The sequence below is a fragment of the Clarias gariepinus genome, chromosome 2, assembly GCF_024256425.1.
Source record: "Clarias gariepinus isolate MV-2021 ecotype Netherlands chromosome 2, CGAR_prim_01v2, whole genome shotgun sequence".
Classification (NCBI taxonomy): Eukaryota; Metazoa; Chordata; class Actinopteri; order Siluriformes; family Clariidae; genus Clarias; species Clarias gariepinus.
This window is the reverse complement of record NC_071101.1, coordinates 20613034-20640047: the sequence shown is the minus strand read 5'-3', so window position 1 is coordinate 20640047 and position 27014 is coordinate 20613034. Positions and strand designations below refer to the sequence as shown.

The following is a 27014-nucleotide window of genomic DNA, read 5'->3' as shown; positions in this document are numbered from 1 at the left end:
AACCAGCAAGAGCACACCTTTTATAGCTTTAGGTAGCAATTTATATCTTTTACCTAGAAATGTCGCTGTAGTGTCTGCTTATAGCTTTTCTGTATGGTCCATTCTGTACCAAAAGCCACATTAAACTGTAGGGTTTAATGCTATCGTCCATCTGCAAGAAAAAATAACATTTAATAAAACTGTATGAGTGTATATTCTAAACAATATAAATGGTGTATGGTGTGGTTGTACACACACACACACACACACACACACACACACACACACACACACACACACAAAACAGTGCCAGAAGCCAGAGTAAGCAATATTATAACCTTATGAGATCCTTAGATTAGGACTTTTTTTCCAGATATTATCAAGAATCAGTCATTGTGTACATAGTGATATCCTAATATAGGTCAAAGGGGGCTTCAATTTTCCCCAAATTGGTGTGAAAATCTGTATGTCTGAAGACAATCAGTTTATGTAGTCTTCAGTGGCATGACCATTATAATACTGCCCTCAAAGAGGACAAAGAAAGTCATTTTGGTTCCTTTAAGAAATTTTTATTGATGGCCCTTGAACTTTTTTTATTAATAATTTCATTGTGAAATGAATAATACTTTTTTTCTCAATATATTTTTTTCAATTTTTTTTTTTAAATATATCCTTTATAGAACCAAAAGTTTATATATTGTTTAGACTAAAGCATGTTTTCTGCCAATTTTATCGTTAAGGTTTAAGTCAATTCTTTTCTTGAAAGACCTCTCAGAAATACGTCCATATCCGTATATTCTGGTATATAATCTCTAAATATTTAGTGTAACAAACAAAACACACTTTATTTTTGATGTGTTGATTCGAGCTGTGAGTAAATTCTGGTAAGATTCGTATTTGGTTCATCAAAAATAAATATAAACTGTGACTTATAACCTGTGATATAAACAAAATGATCATGTTTGACCATAGAGCTATTAGTTACACCTACACATTAGCTGTACAGGCTTTGCTTTGTTCAAGTGTGCGACCACCCTGACCTCTGGCGGTGGCATCTGAGTACTGCACTCTTCGATTTAAACTAAAAGAGGCTAAAGAAAAAAATTTCTCCGTTTATTGTTATTTACATTTACGTTACGGCAGATCTTCTTATCTAAAACTAAAGGAGTAAAAATGCAAACAGATGAATGCACAGCGATGATAATTACAAATATACAAAAATAAATCTGCAAGGACCTTAAAGATTTTTTAAGGGTTGTTGATCTACAAAACTAAGAATAATGGAAGGAACAGTAACATTAGAAATCAGTAGAGAAGTCAAGAAATTGAACGCTCCCATACATCGTGTATTAACGCAATAAAGTCTACACAGAAGAAGCGTTTTCATTTTCTCTATTAATACTTCGGTCTTCTACCGATCTATCAGTATTTATGTGCAATTTGATAATTATTATTGAAGTCGTACTTTGTATGTGTAACTTTATAAATGTTTAACAGAATGTAATGAAAATATTCAAGGGAAAAAATAATAAAACAATCGACCCCGGCAGGACTCGAACCTGCAATCTTCTGATCCGAAGTCAGACGCCTTATCCATTAGGCCACGAGGCCTGCAAGTAGCTATTGAAAATTCTTCTTTTAACCATACCAAGGTATAGACACACCGGAAATTTAGTTTGTTACTTAATACTTGTTAACGACGCAGAAGTAGTCAATGTAATTTTGTGGGGCTGTTACAGTGTAAAGGTTGGTCAAGTAATAACACCAACAGCACAACAATAAATGTAATTATTATTATTATCTAGCAAAATGTTTTTAGTATATCTACCAATCTTGCCATGTGGTGTCGCTGTATAAAAAACAGTGCATGTTTAGCGTCAGGCAAAAATGGCTTCTTGTTCGGTGTTTTGTGATGTTCATGATCCTGGGGTTAATGTTGACCACGACCAGAGTCTGGTACGGTTACAAACAATCTGGTGAGAAACGCATGGATGTTTTGATTCATATGTATGTATATATTGACTTATCTAGTTGTGTGTGAACAAACGTAAACTCGCTGCATTCTGAAGTGTGAGCGCATCACATGTTCTTGAGAAGCATGTTCTGTTAATGGTTCTAGTCAGTATGAGCCAGTTGATGTTCACATTGTTTCCTTTTGGTAACTGTTCCCCTTGGGTTGCTGCTTTACAAATAAAGTTGATGGGTTTTAGTAACATTCCAAAGCAGTACACTTTCTGGATTTACTTTTATCATTTTAAACACATGCATTTATATTTAGATCTGTGTCTTTTTTGACTTATGCAGAATATGAAACATCCTGAATCATACTGAGACAAGATGCTTCGTCTGGTGTACCCTCAGAGGAGGTGGCGGAGGTGGCGATGCCTCTCAGCTGCCCTGCCGAGGCGAAGGTGTTCAGCTGCAGGTGAACCCAAAGTACAGGAGCCATCAACCCAGACCCGTATGAACCCCCTCAACATCCAGATGCTCTCCAGGAACCTGCATGAACAGATTTTTCGCTCCTTAAATGTAGATTACTCAAGTCAGGACACAGAGAGAAGCATCAACCATTTGAAGAAGCATAACCTTTGGGGAAAGGAGGCATCAGTGTTAAGTGATGTGGAACTGAAGTTACCAAATTTGTATGGCCAAAACATTGATGATCACTTTTGTAAACTTGCACAAAAGCAGAGCCTGCCTTATTTGGAGGCTGCCGGCCAGCTCCAGCAAGCACAGCTACCTGATATGCCCCAGACGTGGGCTTGGGAAGTGGGCTGGGTGAAGTACTTAGCGAATGGAGAACATACGAAGGTGGCATTTCCAGAGGAGAAAGCTCTAGTGTTTGACGTGGAAATCTGCATGGCTGAGGGCCACTGTCCAACGCTGGCAGTGGCCGTTTCTCCAAACGCTTGGTGAGATGTAGACTTTAATCATGGAAAACATATTACATATGTCTGTAAAACTATAAATAAATAAATAAATAATATAGTTTTTTAAATTAATTTTGCTTGGAAGTGCAATATAAGGTATTCGCTAAACAATTGTCTTTTAACTGATAATGGATGCCATAGGTACTCATGGTGCAGTAAAAGGCTGATTGAGGAGAGGTACAGCTGGTCCAGTCACCTAACACTAGCAGACCTAATCCCTCTCGAGACTGCAGCCACCTCCAGCAAGCCTCCAGGCGGAGAATGGCAGGAGAGACTTGTAGTGGGGCACAATGTCAGCTTTGACCGGGCACATATTAAAGAGCAATACCTCTTAAAGGTACTTGTTTTTAATCACTTAGACTTCAACCTTATTTGGGGCAACAATTGCCACAAAGTGCTTCACACTTAGATAAAAAAAAAAAATCACAGCTTTATCAGTCTATTCTTGATTGATCAATTTGGCATGCATCCATGGGGCATATTGTACATACTTGAGTTACAATTATAATCTATGCAGGATTTAACTGATTTATTAATATGCATTAAGAAATAATATAGTTTATACTGTTGCTCCTGATCAGGGCTCCAAGATGCGTTTTCTGGATACACTGAGCCTCCACATGGCTATCTCTGGACTGACAGGTTTTCAGCGAACCCTCTGGATGGCCAGCAGGTATGGCAAGAAACAAGGACTTCAAGAAGTCAAGCAGCACATAAAGAAGCTTAGACGCCGCCCTGAGGGCCCCATGGTCTGTGAACATTCAAACACTTTGTACTGATTTAATTTTGCTTGTGTCAGCCCTGTTACTATATTCTGCAACTGAACAACAATTGCTAAAATGATGTCTTATGTTAAATGATTTACTATGCTGAAATGATTTATTATAGTAATCATTTATTTATTTACATATTTATTTTAGACACCCATGAAACATAATTGTATTTCACATTAACATTTTATGTTTTCAGAAAGCATCTGTTGTATATTATATTTCATATTTAAAAATCCGTGATTCAGAAGAAAATGCTTTAAATATATCAGATAACAATTTGACATAATTTATCTTGTATGTGTTTTAAATTGCTGTTTTCTAGATCGGATCTTGGGACTGGGTCAATATAAGCAGTATAAATAACCTGGCTGATGTCCATGCTCTTTATGTTGGTGGTGATCCTCTGGAAAAGGAGGCCAGGAATATTTTTGTGAAGGGCAGCATGAGTGACATTAGGAGCAATTTCCAGGTAAAGGAACAGTCACATTCTATATGCAGCCAGCATTATTAATATGGATTCACCAACATGCTATAGAATGCTAATAAAAAGTAATAATCGTTGCTGTTGTGATGATTTATGTTTATTTCTCTGCCTGAAGGAGCTGATGCAGTATTGTGCTATGGATGTACTGGCTACCTATGAGGTGTTTATCCGACAGTTGTCCCTCTTCATGGAAAGGTATGATATTTTACATACGTACACTGCATATTTCTTTCAACCTGGACCAACTGTCAGAGTTCAACTAAGTAATCATCCTATTGTTCATATATTTCTGTAGGTGTCCTCATCCAGTGACTTTTGCAGGCATGCTGGAAATGGGTGTTTGCTACTTGCCTGTCAATCACAGCTGGAACCGGTATTTAGAAGATGCCCAGGACACGTATGAGGAGCTTCAAAGGGAGATGAAAAAATCTTTGATGATTCTTGCAGATGACGCCTGTCAGTTACTGCAGGACAAGAGGTACTGCCCATCTTTATGCTTTCGATAAGTTTTTCCCGAAAAGTTTTCATTTAACGTACAAGAACGGGATGTGTACATGTCTACATAACTGTTGTTATTAGCTAAACTAAATAACTTGTAATCTAAGGTACAAGGAGGACCCTTGGCTTTGGGACTTAGAGTGGGATGTTCAGGAGTTTAAGCAGAAGAAAATGACTCTGAGCAAGAGCAAGAAGGCAAAGCAGGAAGCCGAAAAAGCAGCAGCAGCATCTGCGTCTCGCAACCTGGAGAAAAATTGGGATGAGGGTAGGACACAGCTATGAAGAACGATATATACAAACGATAAAACACTGTATTATATAACACTCGAAAATTTTTCTTTTGTTAATGTTAACGTGATTCTATATGAAGAGTACTTTAATAACACTGATACTATTGTGCTGTAGTCATTTTTCATACTATTTTCTGAAAAGCACATGATTACCTGATGTTATGAATTTCTGCAGATCCCGGACCTCCAGAGGAAGAGGAAGGGACGAAGGACCCCAGCAGAGAGCTGGTGGAGCGGCTAAAGGGTACAGTGAGCTGCCTGCCGAAGAGGAGACAGCACATGCCTGCCCACCCAGGGTGAGTATCTGAATAAACACATTCACTAAACTTGTTCTTGCTATTTCCCTTCCCTCTGTTGATATTTTTGTTTATTAGCTGGTACCGAAAGCTGTGTGTGAGAATGTCTGAGGAGGAGGACTGGTCTCCGGGAGCCACTCTGATCAGTTTGCAAATGAGGGTGACACCCAAGCTGATGGGCCTGACCTGGGACGGTTTTCCTTTGCATTACACAGAGAAACATGGCTGGGGCTACCTTGTTCCAGGACGCAGAGACAACCTGGAGACCATCGAAGATATTGAGGGACCTATATGTCCTTACAGGTATAATCTTAATCTTGCTTTAGACATAGTTTTTTTTTTTTTATGGGCATATTTGCTGTTTGTAGTAAGGGCACTGGTGGCTCAGTGGTAGGTGTTTCACCTCCCATGCGGAAGGCCGGGGTTCCATTCCCAGCCAGTTCCCAAACCCCCCAGCCACTGGATGCAGTGCCGGTCCCAAGCCCGGATAAACTGGGAGGGTTGCGTCAAGAAGGGCATCCAGCGTAAAACCTGTGCCAAGTTGTTGTGCGGACTGGATATTCCGCTGTGGCGACCCCTTGCCGGGGGCAGCCGAAGACTAACAACAACATTTGCTGTTAGTAGTAGAATAATGACATTTCTTGAAGTTTTTAGTGCTAAAATTATTTCCATATGTAATAAAATTACTTTGTTAAATACGATTTATTCAGCTTTAATACATTAAAGCTGAATAAATTACATAGAAAGTCACTATTTCAGAAGGGTCAAATTACTGGCATGCATCAAGAAAAGAAAACAGTTAAGGATTAATTGAGTTAAAACTATCCTGAACCTTCAACTTCATGGAAGAAATGTGGCCAGAAAATAAGTATGAATGGAGATGACTTAAACAATTATAAATTGCAGCTCTGTTTAATAGTGAAAGTAAGAGCAAATCCATATGCACAATGTGATAGGAACTCTTGGGATTGGGATTAAACAGCAGTGTGGCCATAAGAAAACCACTTGTTAGTAAGACTAATAAGGAAAAAAGGCTTACAGTAAATGTGCTAAGGATTATGAAGTTTGGCCTTTGGAGCAATGGAAAATGGTCATGCAGTCTGATGAGTGCAGATTGACCCTATAACGGAGTGACTGGTGCATCAGCGTTGCACTCATCATGCATAGTGCCCACTGTACAAGGCCCTGGAGACAGTGTTATGATCTGGAGTTGCTTCAGTTGTTCAGGTCTAGGCTTAGCAACATTATGTTGCTATGAAATTAATTCAGTTAATGACCTAAATGTACTGAATGACAAGGTTATCACATCAATGGGCTTTTTTTCCTTAACTGATGGAACAATCCTTACACTGTATACCATAATCAAAATATTAAGTCTTGGATTGTGCGACATTTTCGTTTTTGCCAAGCATTGTGTTTGCAATGTAATTACTTTTTAGTTTTATGGAATTTAAATGTAAAAGCTATATATATATTTTTTGTTTTGGTTCTTGTCATCTCTAGGGCGATTGAGAACATCTATAAAGAATACTGTGAACGGAAAGGGAAGGAACAGCCCCAGTGTCTGGACAGTCTGCCTTCAGATGATCTTATGCTGACTGACACCAGTGTGTGGCAAACAGTAAGAACCAGATTTCGATTTTTACATGAGCTGTGTTTGAATAATAATATGAATAGTATGATAATAAGATATTATATGAATTTAAGTATTTTATTTTCATGACGGGCCACAGTCTGCAGCTCCAAAATTTGCATTCAGGGAAGCCATGGCCCTGAGCCTTCGTTTACACGTACGTTAAAATTTGATGTAGCATTGAACATCTTTCCAAATTCTGCTTGCATTTATCAAAATATTTATTAACTTTAAGAAACACTACCAGGAGATATAGTATAAAGCAGAGTTTGTCTCCCGCCCTCGATCTGTTTGTGTGGACACTTCATCAAGGGTGTACTCTGACCCAGACCCCAAGTGTCCAGGGATAGTTTTCAGGCTTCCATTAGCAGAAGGGCTACACAATGTTTGCTAAAAAATAAATCACAATTTCTCTCCATGGGAATCAAGATCACAATTCTCAAACAATTTCTTTTTTTTTTTTTTGAACCACTCAACCATTAACCATTTATTGCACTCAAGTTTTTCCACTGCTTTTCCTTAAAAGCCTTAAACAAGGTTTAACAATGATAAATAAACTAATTATTGAATAGAACCTGTGCTTTTTAGACACTAAGCCAACTACAGACTTTATCACATGCATTAGTTTACATCATTATTATTTTATTAAGGTTTTATTAAGGTAAACGTCACGTGTTGGGTATTTCAAAATTAAGTACAAAGTTTATAGAACTACTTAACATCAAAGCTTAACATACTTTAGGCATTTACAGTATGCTGATAAAAAGTAACAAGTATATAATATAATATATATATAATATTAATATTAATGCATTAACACATGTAATCCATTTAGAAAATTTATCGCATTACTATTTTTAATGCAAATTAATCTTATGACTTAGTCTGACCCTAATGGCTTCCCATAATTCCCATAATAAGATGACTGAGGAAACATCATAAAAAGTTTCTAGATCCAAGTTTGGATAAAACCAAAGTTGTGTGCTTGAGATGCCTTCAAGCGGAAGTTTTTTTTACTGACATTTTTATTAAAGTATTTCTATGAAGGTTATTGCTTATCCAAGTGATTTAAATCATTGATAACTGTCACTCCTCGTAAACAAGGCACCATGGTATACTTTGTAATATAGCTGTGTGTGGGTGTGTGTCCTCTAGGTGGAGGAGTTGAGCCGGCTCGAGGTCACGTCTGAAGATGAGGCGGTGCCCCGAACAGCGCGAGCCAAAAAGATCAAGGTCGGTTTCCATTTATAGCACTGACATGATTTAACTCAATTAAGTTGTTAAAGTCATGAAAAGGAGAGTCTAAATAAAAATGTATTCATATTTTAAATAGTCAATAAAAGAGTAAATGTTTCCCCCTGTTTATGTTTACCACAGATTATGGGCTCAGCTCATGAGTGTCCCTATCATCATGGCAATGGACCTTACAATGATGTCAACATCCCTGGATGCTGGTTCTTTAAGCTACCTCATAAGGTGACATGTGATACCCCTTTTCCAGATTTCATTCTTTAAAGAAAAAAAAAAACATTGTTGTGGATGTATATCCCTGCTGAGTGTGACCTTGACAATGATCTTATTTTTCAGGACGGAAACGAGAATAACGTGGGCAGCCCGTTCTCCAAAGATTTTTTACCTAAAATGGAGGATGGAACCCTTCAGGCAGGCAGAGGAGGAACCAATGCAGCTCATGCACTGGAGATCAACAAAATGATCTCATTTTGGAGAAACGCCCACAAACGCATCAGGTACAATTTTGAGTGCTCTGCCAGTAACAGTCTTGTGAAATTCCCCTTGGAATGGCAGATCTTATCGACTTAGACTATTGTGTATTCTTGGTATTGATTTTCTTGTCTGTCTGCGTAGTTCTCAGATGGTTGTCTGGCTACGGAGGGGTGAACTTCCTCGCACTGTTATAAAGTATGTCAGGATTAATTTTTTTTTTTTACTTAGTTCAGTAGTTATATTGTGGCTGCATCTCTAAAAGCACTCCTAACCTACACAGACATGATGACTACAGCGAGGAGGAACAATATGGTGCCATTTTACCGCAGGTTATTACTGCTGGGACAGTTACACGCAGAGCTGTGGAGCCAACCTGGCTTACTGCCAGTAATGCAAGGGTGAGGAAGGGACAATCGTGTTACACCAACATTGTTAGAAGATATAAGCAAACCCTTGTTAGATTTCCAGTGCAGACTGACGTATATGTATATATACGTACAGTGTCCTTTTTTTTTACCCCATGAACACAACCCTCAACTTGTGTTGGTGCTGCTTTAATAAAGTGGGACTAAGTGGGAATAATAAAAATTTATTCACCCAAAGTTTTAACTGTAGTATAGGCTTCCAAAGTGGCATGTTTTCTTCACTAGTCTCATTGACCTTGCATCAAAAAGGAGGAAATTGTGTCGGAATAAATGTAGAGCGTGGAACGACAAATTATTCATACTTTTGCATGCATATTGTATGACCCCAAAATTAATATGAGTCTAATTACAAAGCAATCACCATTTTAAGTTCCCTGGGGCTTTCAGAGTCCTTGAATAACCACATCAAGGATGTCTAGAGTTTAGACCGGGATGTCTACACTGCAACATTAACATGTCCTTACTCAAAGTCAGCTACAATACACTGAAGAAAGATTAACAGAGAAATGCTGCTTTCACTGAGACTTTTTAAGAATGATCCGTCGAAAGCTTATGTTTCCGTCTCTTCGCAGCGGGATCGTGTAGGCAGTGAGCTGAAAGCTATGGTGCAGGTGCCGCCTGGTTATCACCTGGTGGGGTCAGATGTTGACTCGCAGGAATTGTGGATTGCAGCTGTGCTAGGAGATTCTCACTTTGCTGGCATGCACGGTGAGATTAGATTCTTTTATTGATTTACGTTTCCAGTTCCATTAGAGTCAAAGATGATATACAGGTCCAATATCCAAGCCCAAGTGTTTAATTCAGCAGTTTATCAATATGAAATACTATTATTGTCAGAATTGGATTGGCCAGGTAAGCATTTTTTGTTTATTTTTTTACACAAGGTATTATTTCTAATGGTATATTACATTTGAAATAAATTTAATTTTTTAAAATAACTTTTTTTTACTTTAGGGCACCGGTCTTATTAAGGAAACACAATTCTTTTCAAACATTATTATTATTAATAATATTTTTTTTTTTTCAGTAAACCACCAAAATGCAGTGATTTTCATTTTTCTTCACACCAAAAAATGTCTGGCAGAAAATGTGCATGTGCTCATACCATATACATTTATACTTGAAAATCTCAGTGGATAAATTGCCATATACTGTATAACTTTCCACCTGTTTCATTAACATACACTATCATATTACTGAAGGAACACAAAAAATAGCTGTATTATTTTAGCATCATGTTGTATATTTAAACACATTAAGGTCTTAGTGCCTGATTTGTGACCTTTAGGCAGCACAGCGTTTGGATGGATGACCTTGCAGGGGAAAAAGAATCAGGGCACAGACCTGCACAGCCGCACTGCAGAAGCTGTAGGCATCAGCCGGGAGCACGCTAAAGTATTTAACTATGGCCGCATCTACGGTGCTGGCCAGCCGTTTGCCGAGCGCCTACTCATGCAGTTCAACCATCGACTCAGCCAAACTGAGGCAGCCGACAAAGCACGGCGGATGTATGCTCTCACCAAAGGACTGCGCAGGTAGAACAGCTTGAGCCTCGACTATTTAAAGCAGTCGTAATAATGACATGTTTAACTAAAAATGGAATTATTCATTTAAAACAGGTATCACCTCTCAGAGGAGGGGGAATGGCTAATTAAGGAACTAGGTGTGGATGTGAAGAGGGATGAAGATGGGACTGTGTCCAGAGAGGAGTTATGGCGGATTTCAAAACTTTTGGGCCAGAGGTGAGATCACTGGCCCTATTCTTGAGCTTTGTGAATATGGTTTAATGGCTTACTAATTCTTACTTAAGTACAGAATGTAGAATTTGAGCTTTATTTCTGATTTGATGTAGAATTTTTTTGGATTTTGGATGGATTGTAGTTGCTTACCATCAAAGCAACTTTCATATCTAGAAAATTTGATTTGTAGCTTTAATTCCTTTGTTTTTTTATTTTTTTTTTTATAAGATCTCGGAATAAAAAGAAGTGGGATATATTTGGACGACGTGTGTGGAACGGAGGTACTGAATCTGAGATGTTTAACAAGCTTGAAAGCATCGCTCACTCAAAGCAGCCAGCTACTCCTGTACTAGGTTGCAGAATCTCCCGGGCCCTGGAGCCAGCTGTTGTCAAAGACGAGGTATTGGAATTTCTAAACCACAAACCTCAAAGCCCTTTACCAGTTAATAGAGTTGGCTGTTCAATATTAACCTCATTCTGATACTAGAAGCAGGTTCACTATTTTTATCATTTTTGGAGCCTTTTGATGGGGCATACTAACCCTAATCCTACACCATGATGAGTAAAAAGGTTTTAGGGTGTAAGGTGTAAGATAAGATCACATTTTATTGATCTAATGGGAAAATGAGAGAAAATACCTTTGAAACATTATAAGTAAACTCTAAAACATTTTATAAATACATACAAATACCTTTTCTTATTAATACACTTCTTATAGCAAATAGATGGATCTAATCTAATAAAAAATCCAAAATTTACAGCTTTGTCCAAATACTTATGGACCTGATTATAAATAGAATGATTAATATACGTTTTTTTCAGTTCATTACCAGCAGGGTGAACTGGGTGGTGCAGAGTTCAGCAGTGGACTACCTTCACCTGATGCTGGTGGCCATGAAGTGGTTGATGGAGGAGTATGACATAGATGGGCGCTTCTGTATCAGCATTCATGATGAGGTGCGCTACTTGGTAAAGCGTGAGGACTGCTACAGAGCAGCACTCGCACTACAGATCACCAACCTGCTTACCCGGTTAGTACAAGGCTTATTCACATTAACCTTAACTTTAGTTTGGTATCTGGTTCTTACAACTAGAGTTTCATGCATGTTGCATAAGACTCTTGTTTATGTAATGCAAGCATGTATATGGTCTTAACTACTTGCCATGTCTCCACAGATGTATGTTTGCCTATAAACTGGGCATGAATGATCTCCCTCAGTCTGTGGCTTTCTTCAGTGCTGTAGATATTGACAAGTGCTTAAGGAAAGAGGTCATTATGGACTGCGTAACTCCATCTAATCCTACCGGATTGGAGCGCAGATTTGGACTAGCACAAGGTAGAATTATCATATAAACACTGAGCATTCACTTTAGTAGGAACATCATGATGTTGCACATTTCTTGTTTGCACATAATTTGAATGTGATCTTGCGCTTTAGGACATTTCAGATTCCATGTTTCAATCATAGTGCTGCTTTCGTATTTTTACACTTCACAGTTTAAACTTTTATTTTGTAAATTCTGTTCATCATTTTATAGATTTCTATTTTGATTATCTTGGATTTTTTTTATATATATATATATATATATATATATATATATATTTTTTTTAGTATTATTATTATTTTTTTTTTTTAACCTAGTCTTTAATTTTACCTTAACTAAAATATTTAGCTTTTGGTTGAATTGTATTAAATTGTATCTAATCTTTTTTAAGATCATGGAAAGTCATATAAACATTTCACTGCATCTCATACTGTGAATGATGGTGTATGTGACAATATTTTAATTTTTAACATTCAACAATCATGCAGATACAGGTTAAAATTCACATCAATGATCAGAATAAAGTAAAAAGCCTGATCTTTAGATGGATATTGTTACAAGAAAGGTTGAGCATTTCATAAACTGCTAATCCTATAGTCCAGATTTAGTGAGTCTGTGCCCCTGAAATTCCCAAAAGAGCAGCAGTTCCTGAAATATTTAAACTAGATCTTTTTGGTACCACCATCCATGCAATGATCAAAGTCACAGAGATCGCACATTTTCCTCTTTACGCTCTTTGATGTGATCATTACCTAAAGCGCTGCTGATATTTGATGGGCTGATTATTAGGAACACCTGTATGTTTATAGCATTATTAAAGTGGATGTTTAGTGTAAATGGCAAAACTCTTGGCTAGAAAGGTGCTTTTTCCTGTTTTAACCAGGTACATATGCAAGTGAAAAAAAGCATTTCACTAGCATTTCTCATTTTAAAATTCATAAAAAATTGTAACCAGACATTTATAAGTAAGATTTGTAAATATTAGCTTATGTAATGCATGAGTTGAATTTTTTTTGTAAACAAAAATGTGTTGATCAAATATAAAGAGCATTTAGTCTTTAATACAAACGGCCTCTATAATTAAGAACCAATACATAGAAAAGCTTTGGGGGGAAAAAAAACATTAACCAAATTGAATATATTTTCCTCCCCAACAGGTGAAGCCTTGGATATCTATCAGATTATGGAGATTACTAAAGGGTCTCTGGCCAAAGGAAGATAGTCCTGTCTCTCCAGTTTAAAAAAGGAGAAAACACTGTAAAAGTCCACAGCTCAGTGATGAGAATCCAAAGGAAAAATCCACAATGCTGTGATTATTTTTTTTTTTCACTGCTTTCTTCGTTTCTTTTTGGGAGCCTCATTCTCTTCAGAAACTTGAGTGTCATTCTAAAAAAAAAAAAAAGAAATGTCACTGTTAAGGAAAGTTCAGAAACAGCTGGATGTATCTGAAGTAATGTTTTGTTTGAAAATTGAGATCAAGGCTTCTCTGGTATGTATGTATTTATAGGCGTTACCTGTAAATGTTAAGTCATCTAACTAAAAATCATGGATGGTTCCACATTCCTCACTTTTGATTATTTTGTAATACCAACTTAATCACCGTACCTTTCTTTTAACAATAAGCCTAAAAATCTGTAAATGTAGAAGTGCATATGCAAACAAACCTGCTGGCTTTCATGCTGCTGCTCTTGTAGCGCAGCCTCCAGTGTGGCAGTATTGATCCGAAAGTCTCGAGACGTGCTTAGCTTCATATATTGCATCAGATTTACCTAAAGGACATTAAAAAGCATTTAGAGTTATTAAACAGTTATTAAAAAAGTGCAATTTTTGATATGTGCTGCTTACAATAACCACATTCTGCTTTAACAGGTACTTATTTACTAAAAATATGAGCTGAGAAATATGTCAGTTTACCTTTGACTTCTTAGAGAGAACAATTAGAAACTTCTCATACTGTTCAATATTGAAGATCAGAGTGGGTATAGGTTTGCTATCACGAAGAACCTTAGCCTAAAGCAATACGGTTTAATAGAGAGTGTTAGGTAAAATCCAAGTACGTCTGGGAAAAAGAAAGAAATTTAGAGAAGTCAAATCCTTACAGACGCAGCTGCAACTGCTTCCTCTTCTTTTCTTTTTTTCTTCTTCTCATTCACCCCTCCATTCATCTCACCACTCTGTAATTAAATCACCATCAAAAATAAATAGATAAATAAATGAATAAAGAAAAGCTAGCATGATAAGAAGAAAAAAAAGTAAGGGAACCGTACATACCTGTACGTATGTGATAAAGGAGTAGCACTGAGGTGTAAGATGAGAGCCGGAGAGCTTCACCTTTATGGATACACACAAACCCAATAACAATGTAAACATGAGGAAAAGCAACAGTCTGTGACCATGCATAAGATTAGAGTTTGCTTGCACACAGCAACCTTCACTTAAATCAGCATTCTCACCAGTTTCTCCAGACGAGCAGGCAGTTGACCAGGATAAGCCACACACAACTGAATATACTGCAACAAAAAAAATGCATCACGTTTGATTGTTTTATTGTATATGAGGAAGTCCAGTTCCTGTTTCCAGCACCAAATATCAAACACCATTTACCACAAGCTAAAAACACTACATGAGAAATAAGAGACATAATATACTTAAACTGACCATTTGTACAATTTAGGATTAATATAAAACTTGTGTGCAGATTTAGAAGTCCCTTTATTATAATCCACGTGAAATATCAGTTCCTTCCCTCCAACTGATCTGTAAATTGTTATTGTTAATTCTGCGTCCACTGTGACAGGACCAAGAAGTTCCCAGTAAACTGGAAATATCAAAGAATGCAGCGGAAACTGTGTCAAAATGGGGAAAAGTGCCGTTTTTAAAAAAAATTAAATTCACTTCCTAGCCACGTCCCTGTCAGGTTCTCAATATGTCTATTGCGTCGTCACAAATTTTCTCTCATGAACACCAGGTCCGATGAGATCGAACCGAGTTATTAGTACGTCTGGTCAGATCGACTACCATGGTCATAGCACAAGCCTGAAGAGCCATCCAGTCTTTTCTGTCTGCACCATGCTTGAAGTAGATTGATGACTAAGAGATTGTCATGAAGAGGTTTTACGCCATTAACTGTTCATTACTGTTTTTTTACCAAGTTAAAAAAAAATAATAATAATAAAAAAAAAGTGTGGCAGCTTCACATTAAGGGAGATGTTTCTATTTCGTTTTTACCAAATTGTACAAGTTCTTAGTGCATTCAACCAATTATTTTACAGTCATAATGGGAGCGTGACAGTGTAATGAAAGTCAGACAATCTCTTTTGAATATTTTAAAATCTAATGTTTTATTAATATATATTATTGTATTTTCTGAATTTGCTACTTTCAATAACTTTAACTTGATAAATATTATGTAAGGTGACACGGCGTGGCTCTCACGTATTTGATGAGGGTGGTAAGAATGGCGTAGGTTCGGCTGAGCTCTCGCAGAAGGGCGTCTGTGCAGGCACCAGGAGGCAGAGCTGTTTGCACAAGCTCATTCAGAGCGGTCAGCAGTGTGCCCAACTGCAGAGTCACGGCTTTTTCCACAGAGTCCTGCTGGACTAATGTCTGTGAGGCGCCCCCTGTCACACACATATACACGCAGCTTAGTCCAATGCTACTTATGTTCATTTATTAAAAGGCATTACCAAGTTTGACACCAATTGTAAAGTATATATTAATTACACTAAATAGGAGTGGTATAACAGACAGTAGTTGGTATGTGTTCTGTATGGATTGCTCCTCACCGTGCTGTGGGTAACCGTGGTTTAATTGCAAAGGTTAACCAAAATAAAATTTTACTGCCAATTTATGGTGGTGTATTTGGACCAATGTTTGGATGAAGGATGTACTACTTGTAACTTGTACAAACTAGTTAGTATGACCCTAATCAATTGCATTTTTGTGGGCTTAAAACTCTGCCACGTGCATTTCGTTTGACACAAATGTGGGTTGACAGATCACATTCACATCCACTACATTTCAGAATGTAGTGCTGAAAACATGCTGATAAAACCTGGGAACTGATAGAACCAGCAAACTCCATGCACACATGATCCAAAGGCAGGACTCAAACCATCAACCCTGATAGTCTGAGGCTCAATGCTAACCCAGGCCAATGAATACTACCCATAAAATAGTTTATACTAAATAGCATAACTACTACCAATAAAACGCTTTAACGATTATACTAATACTATAAACATAATGCCATACCTGTGGTTGTTCTATCAGATGTCAACTGGCCTTTTCTCTTGGCAATTAACCAGTCCACCTCATCCAATACCCTCCCCACCTGGGACAACACTGAAAGCTAGACAGGGAGTAATTTCATAAATCAGATTAATGTATATTGGATTGTAGCAGGTGGATTAAAAATAAATAAATCTCAGAGCGTCTTTTTTTTTTGTGGGAAATAGCCTCAGAAAACTCACTGTCGTGGAGGCTGCTGTCTTCATGCTTACAATGCCAAAGTGAGACTGCTTTTCCACCTCCACATCCTGCACAAAGAGGGGAAAAAAAAGGACTTCATAATTAATAGTCCGTAAAATGTAGCATAAATTGAGAGTTTTCTCCTACAAATGTACACTTGACGCCTACGCACAAGCCTTTGTTATGATCAAAGCCAACGGGAAGTTGTTTGAGCATGTTATAAATGTTTACGGGAAACTGTTTTCATCTGTGACAATCATATGTCCACTTTAGATGCTGTAGATACTGATTACTTTTTAAAAAATGCAGAAGTTCCCCTTTAAGCATAGAACAGATTTGTTTGGTATTATGAGTTATGTATGTGTGTGCGTGTGTGTTAGTAACAGGCAGAGCAACACCAACCTGGTCTATGTCCCCTAGCTGACTGTGAATGTCCTGACAGAGCTCCCATAGCAGAGACACGGGACTTTTATAGAGGACATACAGATTGAAGAGCAGAGACAGTAGACCCTTACTGAAAGATATGTCCTCTGTGTGAGAAAGAGAGAGAGAGAACATACCCCAACATAAACAAAACAGGATATAATAGGCCTTTCAAACAATCATGTAAATTTTAGGATTTTTATAAAGCTACATAATAAAGATTTTAGAAGTAGTCTACTTTTACCAACATTACACATTCTGTTCATTCCATCATGCCATCGGCAGGTAAAAGACAAGAACAGATATTACATCATAATTATCATGCACATACAAAGAAATGATCAAGACTTACCAAAGCTGGTTTCCTTGCAAATTTTTACTGTCCAGGTAATCATCTGATTAAACTGTGCAAGAAATGCACATAGACGATATCAACTAAAGGACCTCTATTCAATTAAGACAGAAAACAAGTGGGAGCGACTTTAATAAATGTGAACCTGTTGAGAGCTGGACTCCAGCAGGCGGGACAGGACACCGAGGATGCTGACCAGCAACTGAGCCTCTCTGCTGTTGAAGTCCTCCTCTCCTCCACTCAGCTGGCTGAACAGGGCACGCTGTTCACACACATTCACACACAGATAAATTTGGCACTTTACATTTTTCTTAAATTTTCTATCTAATTAGAATAACTGACTGGTAGAGTTCACATACTAGATGTTCCAGGTTTATTTTCCTCACTTTCTACCTATCTATACAAAACAAGTCTTAGCAGCACACACACGCGCGCACACACTGCAGGTTCATTAATGCCACAAACAGAAAGAAAGCTTTCTACCTGAAATTGCCGAATGTAAAAGGCAGTCTTTTCTGTCAAGTTTGCATTTTCAGGTGCACTCTCCTCCTCCTCCTGTCTGCAAACATCTGAAATGAGCAGACATACACTACTATTAATTATGTTATTAGAAACTACGGCATTATTGTCCATCCCAATTACACAATATAACAAGCAGGCAGAATTCAGCCAGTATATCCAGAACATACAGTACATCAACTTTAAACTAGCACATCTTTTAAATTTGTACTTACAAACATCAAGAATGACTTCAAGAGCATAAAAAAATTATATAAAATAAGATACATAAAAAAAAATCATTTTTTTAAGGGAACAAGAGACAAAAAAATTGGGTGTTTACAGCAGTTTGGTTCAATTCTGGCCCATTAAACATGGGTGAGAGTCTGTGCCTATGATTGTCTCAAAAGCCTGATCTTGGCTGACAGAAGGGAAATGTTCACAAAACAAATTTAAAGAAGTGGATACATGCACTGGAAGTATATATCTGAATACTAATTTTTTTCTCTATTGTATAAAGTTACCTACCAAGAGAACACAGGAAGTGAGACACTTTGTTTGGGTATTGCTGTAGCACGGTGCTAAAGATCCGCAGCAACCCCTCCAGACACAGCAGAGACACACTGTTACTCTTCTCCTTCTTCCCAGCATCCTCAACAGATGATGGGATGTTGGTGTATCGCCACATCAGCACACTGAGAAAGGAAAGGAGATGAGACATTAAACTGCTTGTGTCTTTCTTACTAATAAAAAAAATAGTTATAGTCATTAAATGGTCAATAACCAGAATCACAATCTCAAAAAATATGCTAGCCATGGTGACAGGAAGCTTTCTTTCATTATTAAATTCTGCTTTTGTTTAGCAGGGACAGAGACCTGGTGATTTCACAAAGATGGCGGAAAGTCTTGTCCGAGTTCTGGCCATCAGGTCCATCAGTGTGGCCCGTTTCCTCCAGCTGCTGAACCTTCTGCAGGGCTACGCTCACACTGTAGCGAAGAAACTCTCCACTGGAGCGCAGCACTGACAAGCTCTCTTCATGACTCTGAGTACTGTCTCTGCACAGGAGAACATAAACAGTGTTGGTCTGTTCAGGAGAATGCTACCACAATCCCATCAAGGGATTAGATATTTTAAGCAGAATTTAGCACATATTATTTTTAAAGTGTCCTATTAAAATCCATGGTAAAACCATATTTAAAAACATGCTCACTGTTACGTACCGGAATAGAGCAGTCAGCAGGGAGGATACGAATCCCACAGAGAGCAGACTGCGGGGAGCTTTACTAGAGGGTGTTCGGCCCTTTCCTGACTTCTCCCTTAGGATCTCAGCCAGTTTGTAATAACGATTAAAAAGCTCCAGGACATCCTGAAAACGACTTTGGCTGCTCAATACAAATGCAAACACACACCACAAGACACAGACAATCCTTTAAACATCATGTGCACCAAAAACAATGTTACATCTAGATACAACAAAGACAGGTCAAATCTGTTCACATACATACGTAACCATAACATCCACAACATCCCCAATTTACCTCCAAAAGTTCATGAATGACTTAGGCTTTGTTGGCCCTGGAGAATAAACTAACAGGGCTAAGCCATCCTAGAATTACCTCAGATTACCTGTAGTTTCCTGTGATGAAGTTGTATTCTATCAGAACCTCATATACTCCCATCACCAGCACGGCATAGATACTGTTTTTCACCCCAACGCTGGATGTCATTGAGAACTCAGCAGACTTATCCTAAGAGAGACAGATGACACAAGCCTCACAGCTAAAATAGTCTGCATGGACCACAGCAACATAAACCTCCTAAGGCAGCATCTATTTATCTATCATACATCATTGGTACTGTATCTAGAACTCATCGGTAGACGCTTTTTCAACTCTCTTTGTTACATACCAGCTCAAAGTCCTCCAGCTCACACTTGATCATGCGTCTTGTTACACTCTCCAGAACCGTATGGAGCTCATCCTGGAACCCTTCCTCATCTTCCTCTTCATCATCACTCTCACCTCCGGAGGGGTCTCGCAGGCTCTGGTGCCACAGCAAGCAGTGGATGGTACAGGAGAGTAAATGAGCCTGAATGCAGGAAGAAGAAAAGAAAAAAAAAAAAAAAAAAAAAAGTATTTTACAATTTAATTTAAAATGTAAAATCAGTTATCCTGAATCTGCTCTGTGGATCACACTTTATTTAAATTAAATATTAAATGGTTTTTGGTGACAATGAAGAAAATAAGATTCACAAGATGTCATTTTCATATTCTTAGTTTTAATTTACTACCAGAGGCTCCTGAAGGAAAACCTGGTCTCCCTGTGCACTTATGCATGACTCCAACTTCACAGGAGGTAAGAGGTCCTGCTCAGGCTCATAGTATCGCTTCAGCTAAAGAACACAGACATATTTAAGATGTTTAACAATTAAAAATTCAATAAGGATTTTTTTTTAGTTAAATAAACGTTTCACTTTCAAGTAGCCACAAAAATAACAGGCCCTGATTTATTCTAACAAATAAAAGTAGCGCCACCCACCTGTGTCAGAAGTGTCTGCATGATGGACCCTGCCAGCTGTGAGTTGCGTCGGAGAACATCATGGAACCCCTAAAAAATGAACAGACGCATACATAAATACATACATACAAATTTGTTTTTTCATTTATTTTGTTTATCTGTCTGTCTGTCTACCAATTAAGCAAAATGATGAAAATCAATTTTGCTTGTTAGAACAAGAAGAGTGCCAGTGAACACCAAGCGAAAAAGGTATCTGACCTCGTACAGCATGAGACGCACGTCTGCCTGCTGACTGAGACAGCGGCGTAGGCTGCTCAGAATCTCCAGACAGAAAGCCTCATTAGCAGCAGCATTATAGCGCGAGTGGACATCTGCCTGGACCTAAGGAACACGATACACACCATTCAACTCACACCAATCTACCAAGCGCATAATGAAACTCAACTCAACTTAGTAGATACGGATTTACTAAAAAATAATTGTGTATAGTGAGAAGCACTCACTATACACAATAAATCAGATCAACAAATGTGGGTCATTAGCAACGGAATGGTTGTTAGGATGGTTACCTGGCTGGAAGTCAATGCCTGGCTGCACTGACTGGAAGCCAGACTGCCCAAGACCCGAAAGTTCTTCAGCAGCAGGAGGAAGCCAGCCACGGCAGACTTCCTTCCATCCAGTTGGCTACAGAGAGGGCAGGAAGAGTAATGAGCAAGATTGAAATATCAGCCATACGGTATACATGACTATTTTACCAAGCATCCTTATTGAATAAAAGAATCAGACAGTGATTAGTTATATTGTAGTTAATGATATAAATAGGATTATAAAAATCTTAATATTCATTTATTTTATTTGTTTATACAGAGGTATTGATACTGTACAAATATCCTCCAATCAGATTCCAAATGCCAGAAATACCAAGAAACATTCAAAATGCTTGTGTAAATCAGATTAATACCTGGAGAACATAGATTTCCTCAGCACCAAAATTAGGGCATCCTTTAAGCTCATGCTGACCTTGAGCAGTGGCTGAGCAGAAGAAATCATGGATCATGTCAAAAAATAGGTTTCGGAAGTAACATTGCGAACTCATGCTGGCGCTAAGTCAAACTTTACATGTTTTAATAGCTAGCACACATAATTGCTCTCTAGAGTTTACCTGCACTGCTTTGAGTAGCCCCTGCACTGTGCTAAGAGGTAGGAAGGAGAGCTGGTCAAAGGTCTCTATCACTTTAGAGGAGGACTCCAGGAGGATCATGGGAGCGGATGTCACAATGTTGGAAAGCAGGTCTGGGACAGAAAAGAGAAATAGATAATACTGTAACGATTATAAAATAGAAATCATGGCACACACTGTATATTGCTAGTATTTGTCCATTTGGGCGAGGTATATGATGCTTAATTCAATACCAATAAAATGTGAAACAGGTGAAGCTGTCTTAGTAACCAATCGATTCAAGACTTGCTCCAGGATTTCTCCCCTGATTGGTTCATGCATCTGAAGTGGAAAAAAAAGGCTTTTAAAATACATTTTTAAATCACAATTCCAATCTTGTTAGAAAAACTAAAACTAATTTCACCTTGAAGCTCTCTAGAAGAACTTGGCCACCAAGTTTGCAAGCTAGCTGGGAAGGTGTTTTTGCTATGGCAGTGGGAATTTCAGTGCTTTTCCCAAAAGGTCCTGCCTTTGGTCCAAACAAGTCCATAAGTATGAAGCCTAACTGCACTAGGCTCTGTGTGACATGATCCCAGCCAAATGCACTGTAGACAGACAAAATCCGTTTTTCCTTTTGCTAAAAGCAAATCCAAAGAAAAGTTTTCTATGCATCCAGATTTAGAACAACTCAGTTTTAATAAAATAAATAAATAAATAAATCAGGGACTGTAAAAGCCACAAGAACTAATAAATGATTCAACAGAAAAATACATGTAATTTAAAAAAAAAAAAAAAAAACACTATACAACACTGATAAATTGCTTTACTGTTGTACCAACAAGACAAGAGCTCTGCTCATGCTGACCTGTTTCTGACCGTCTCCATAATCATCTGAGAAATACTGGAGCAGGAGGGTAGCAGATCCTGCAGAAACTTAGAACCTTGCTGAGCTTGCTCATCCTTGAAATTCTTAATGATTGTTCCTTTCAAGAACTCAAACATCTAAACAATCAATCAGAGAACAAAGTAAAAAAAAAATCCCTTTTACGATTAAACCCCATTGTATTAATACAGTGTTAAAGGTTGCTGGAGTTGCCATATATCCTACTTGCTCTTCGTAGCGCTGAATACGAGCCACAGAAAGCAGCAGTGCAATACTGAAAGGACACAGTGGCTGTCCTGTGGATCCCTACAGAAACAAGAACAATGAAACAGAGGGAAATGTGACCGTTATAGTTCTAGAAAAGAGCGGAACCTAGGGTTAGGTCTGTGGGTATAATTATGCGATTAGAACACATTTCTGGTACAGACAGTCTGAATCTTCAAACTGTGAGAGCAAAACTTAAAAAAGATGTTAACCTTGAGGCTTTTTAGGAACTCCCTGCCAAGCTCGTGGTCAAGCCGAATGGCAAATACAATGTGCAAGATAGCAGTTCCTTCCACATGTCTCAGCTGGTCCTGCGGGATGGTTTGCACCTCAACGTCCTTACTCCTGATAACACAGCATCATTAAAGCATTCAGGATCAGTATAACAGTAATTTAACTGAAACTTCATCACATAACTAAAAAACAGCATCACAAAAATTCAGATCCAAGATGAATCAATAAACACATAGGAACAAATAATAAAAACAGTCAAACTTACTCTCCTTTACTCTGCTCCTCTTTTTGGCACAGGTCCTGCTCTCGAAAGTACTTAATTATTCCTTCTAGCAGGAGCTTTTTACAGCCCTGCTTAAGAAACACACACACACCTTTATGTAGAAATTTGTAAACACTGTTACGTATTCATTAGGATAATCTGTGCTAAATGTATTAGGAAATTTCTATTTGATGCCAGTTTAGATTATATTATATTGTGAGCCATCAGTACAAATACAAATATAAGAAATTTATATTCATACTGATAGCTCACGATATTACTCTGTGTAAAATTGCACATATATATATATGTATATAATTCCTGATTCCTCATGACTCCTGATTCCATTACACTACATTAAATAGTAGGAGTTTGGACTTCAGTTTGTCTCTGTTCTCTAAATAAAAGGTGCTTTTAATATTTTTTAAGAGATTCTGAGGATATCTCTATAACCCCACAAACACATGTATAGACATTGTGACCGTGTAATATGAAATTTAACAGACCTTGGCAGACAGAAGCAGCAGCTGGTAAATTAGAGGAGGGATTTCTTGCAGGTCCAACTTAAGGAACATCCTCAGGACCTTCTCCATCAGAAACTGCAGCTCCTCTGAAGACAACGGCACATCCCTTAGACAGAAATACAGAAAATTCCAAAAACATGTTTAGTTAAAGATGCACAAAAAATTAAAAGTGTCACAGTGTAAAGATTAATGTACACAAAGTGAGAGAAAACATTATAAATGTTAGGATCATTGAATGCCCGCAGCTGAGATCCGGTACATGGTTTAATCACTCTGCGGTTCTTTCTAACCTGAACATGGTGGTAAGGTGAATCACACTCTGCGGGTCCCACCTGCAAATAAAACACATCATGATATTTTGTTGTGCTGTCACCATCATGTAGTTTACACTTATATATCAAATACTAATCATATATAATATTTTTTCTGGTTCCCAGTTTATTATAATGACAGCTGCCAATCATATAGGTTTCTTCTGACACAATAAACTTTTTCTTACTGTTCCTTTATTATAGTTGTACCCAATTACAGTATTTTTTTTTTGTTAGACACCTAGAATTAAATACAGCCTAATTACTTAATTAGGATCTGTCCATATATGTTTCTAATAAAATATCTCAATCTTTTTTCTTTCATTCATTCATCTTTTATACTGCTTAACCTGTGTGCAAGGTCATAGGAGACCTCAAGGCTGTCATGCCAATTAACCTAATCTGCATGTTTTTGAACTGCTGGAGGAGCGATTAAACCCCAAACCAACATACTAGCCACTACACCATTCATTAATTTCTTGTTGGTACCTGCTTGAACAAAGACTATTGATCAGCTGCTTCTTGTATTCTTCTCCACTTAACTCTCCTAAATACAAAGGAACAGAACAGAGTACACTACTGAGTTTACAGAAAATGTAAGGAGCACAAAGATATGGTGTGAGAGGAAACCGTCACCTTTGCCATAAGCTAAAGTCTCGGTAGCAGCCAGGGCAGTGAGGATGGTAGGGAAGAGCTCTAGTGATTTCCCACTACCCATTTCACCCCCTTTTATTGCATCCACATATAAGGATGCTATAGCTGCCAGTGCAGGGCCAGGAAGAGCATGTGTCTGTAACAAAGAATGCAAAGGAAAATAAATTATCCCCACAGAACACATACACATGCAAACACTTTTAACATTTTGGACATTAATAGAGACTCTGATATCCATTGAATTCTACTAAAGAACCAAACAGAATTTAGATCAACTTTTTTTCTTTTTTTTTTACCTCCAACATTAGCAACCCGATAATATCTGAAGCCACCTCTGTCTGCAGGTCTCCCGATTCACAGAGAGGAATACAATGCTTATACACACACAATCTGCGACTGGCCCCATCTGAACTATTCACTGGTGAGCCTTAAATGAGACACACAAATAATTGCTCGTTGATGTTGAGAAAAAGCAAATGTGTTATAATGGGTGTTATGAAAATTACCTCGAAATATAGCTTTAATTAATGCTGCTGTATCCTTTCCTTTCAGAGCAGCATTTGTGATCAGTGTAGTCAACTGCGAAAAAACAAGAAAGTTTTACATTTAAATCATTTAAAGCAGTACACTTAAAAAAAAAAAAATTTAAAAGTGGCTTTTAATTATTTTCTGATTGGCACAATAATGCAAAAATAAGTAATGCAATTCACAAGTCTATTTAGTGAGAAATATATAATAGTAAGAATTGTTATGTTTTTAGTTTCACAACATTCACTTAACAATGTTTTATTAAATAGTTAAAGCTAAAGCTAAGAAGGAACGATCTTCTATCCAGCCTCACATGTCTCCAGCACTTGCTCACTGGGATAAAAAAAAAAAAGCTCCTTGAGGAGAATGTTTTATCAGTGCCCTCTACGACAATAATCGTTTCACTAAGACAATAAGCAGGAGTATTCTGTTCATCTCCAGTAGTTTCATGTTTCTAAGTTTTCAGTACAGTACAAACCTGTTCATGAGACTGAGAAGCAAGGTGCTGCTGGAGCTCCTTTATACCTTCTCCCTCTGACAAGGACAAAATCCTGTCAACAGCAGCTTTCATACTGGTTGACTGATAAAGTCTGTGAACATACAAACAAAAAGGATGAATTAATGTACATTAGCATCATTCCCCAAGTTGTCAATGTGGGCTGGTAATATAAAATATAAAAATGAATATCTCCATATTATGAACGTTCTCAACAACAATGACTGTACTTTATAATGACTGACTTTAAATTGCTTACTCAAACTCTGTATCAGTAAATGTATGCTTAGTAAACACTTTTTAGGAACACCTGTACATCTGCACTCATCTAATTAGTCAGACATGTGGCAACAGTGCAATGCAAAATGGACCACCAGCTTTACATGTTTACCGCTACCATAAGGAAAATGTGAATTCTGTGATTTTGACCATGGCATGACTGTTGATGCTGCGCATGCTGTTTTATGGATTTCTCCTAAAATATTTACACACACACACACACACACCAGTGTCTACAGTTTACTTCAAAAGGTGCTATAAAGAAAAACATCCAATGTATGGACAAAAATGTTTTGTTGATGTAATTTCTCAAAGCAGTTGCCAGGCAATTTGAGCAAATAGAAAAGCCACAGTAATTCTGCCAACTACTCTGTACATTCGTGGTCCCCTCAGAACACATCAAGCCTTGAGGAGGATGGGGTACAACTGCAAAGGAGCATGTCAGGTTACACTTCTCTCAGACAAGAACAGAGAACTGAGACTGCAGCGGTAAAACATCACAGTACCCAGTCTAATGAATCTCAGTTCTGCACGAGACACAGGGTCAGAATTCGACACAAAATTTTATTGTTTTCTAAGCACATTTCACAATCATCGCCTGAATACCTCACAATATTTGATTATTCTCACATGGCTACTTCCAACATAATAATGCAAAATGTCAATAATAGACAAGACAATAATAATCTCAAACAGATTTCATGAGCATGACAATGAGTGTTCTTCAGCGGTTCAGCTTTGACATCATGAACCACGTTCCCACGTAAAATAATTGCATTCTGTGGAACATTTTCCAATTAGCTCACTTGTTTATTCACCTATTTTGAGGTTCCTTATTACACTGAATAACTGTACAATACGACTACAAAGCTGTACAAACACCACTGTAGGCGTGTATTATTTGTTATAAGATCCGTAACACGAGCATTACCTTTCCTAGAGAGTGCTTATTAGTTTCTTCCTATCACATCCACAACATCTATTTCCTTTCTGCGCAGCTCCTCTCTTTTCGTTTTAGTAGAAAACTCCCGCCAGAGGAGCTACAGTTTAACTTCCTCTTT

The 27014-nt window shown here is 37.8% G+C and overlaps 2 protein-coding genes and 1 non-coding gene across 5 annotated transcripts; 1 reads left to right on the top strand and 2 right to left on the bottom strand.

The window, feature by feature from the left end:
- Positions 1 to 1517: 1517 nt before the first annotated feature.
- trnar-ucg (transfer RNA arginine (anticodon UCG)) lies at positions 1518 to 1590 on the bottom strand. Its single transcript has one exon. It is a non-coding gene; the product is annotated as a tRNA-Arg (tRNA).
- A 251-nt stretch (positions 1591 to 1841) lies between these two features.
- polg (polymerase (DNA directed), gamma) lies at positions 1842 to 13991 on the top strand. Of its 2 annotated transcripts, none has more exons than XM_053478837.1 (23): positions 1842 to 1955; positions 2284 to 2891; positions 3051 to 3246; positions 3491 to 3658; positions 4005 to 4151; positions 4282 to 4361; positions 4462 to 4644; positions 4772 to 4929; positions 5130 to 5250; positions 5329 to 5553; positions 6754 to 6871; positions 8039 to 8116; positions 8261 to 8359; positions 8471 to 8631; positions 8750 to 8803; positions 8889 to 9006; positions 9606 to 9741; positions 10322 to 10568; positions 10653 to 10775; positions 11001 to 11172; positions 11595 to 11803; positions 11949 to 12109; positions 13256 to 13991. In XM_053478837.1, the coding sequence occupies exons 2-23, from the start codon at positions 2317 to 2319 to the stop codon at positions 13318 to 13320; spliced, it is 3594 nt and encodes a 1197-aa protein (XP_053334812.1). In that variant the 5' UTR covers positions 1842 to 1955; positions 2284 to 2316; the 3' UTR covers positions 13321 to 13991. The 2 variants fall into 2 exon arrangements, with proteins under 2 accessions (XP_053334812.1, XP_053334819.1); XM_053478844.1 differs by having other exon boundaries at positions 1851 to 1935.
- Positions 13363 to 27014, bottom strand: fanci (FA complementation group I). 2 transcript variants are annotated; one of them, XM_053478818.1, is made up of 38 exons: positions 26885 to 27014; positions 25657 to 25768; positions 25157 to 25229; positions 24947 to 25077; positions 24633 to 24786; positions 24486 to 24543; positions 23976 to 24017; positions 23668 to 23791; positions 23165 to 23250; positions 22878 to 23010; positions 22627 to 22707; positions 22384 to 22520; positions 21943 to 22123; positions 21773 to 21860; positions 21522 to 21652; positions 21321 to 21391; positions 20929 to 21043; positions 20618 to 20740; positions 20381 to 20449; positions 20133 to 20234; positions 19751 to 19930; positions 19469 to 19590; positions 19063 to 19224; positions 18718 to 18897; positions 18370 to 18536; positions 17827 to 17912; positions 17489 to 17605; positions 17344 to 17395; positions 16971 to 17098; positions 16571 to 16636; positions 16353 to 16449; positions 15534 to 15718; positions 14552 to 14608; positions 14370 to 14429; positions 14198 to 14272; positions 14013 to 14108; positions 13763 to 13867; positions 13363 to 13484 (listed from the first exon to the last, which is right to left on the bottom strand). In XM_053478818.1, exons 2-38 carry the CDS (start codon positions 25747 to 25749, stop codon positions 13425 to 13427), a joined length of 3987 nt encoding a protein of 1328 aa, XP_053334793.1. In that variant the 5' UTR covers positions 25750 to 25768; positions 26885 to 27014; the 3' UTR covers positions 13363 to 13424. The 2 variants fall into 2 exon arrangements, with proteins under 2 accessions (XP_053334793.1, XP_053334800.1); XM_053478825.1 differs by lacking the exons at positions 24486 to 24543; positions 24947 to 25077; positions 25157 to 25229; positions 25657 to 25768; positions 26885 to 27014 and having other exon boundaries at positions 24633 to 24763.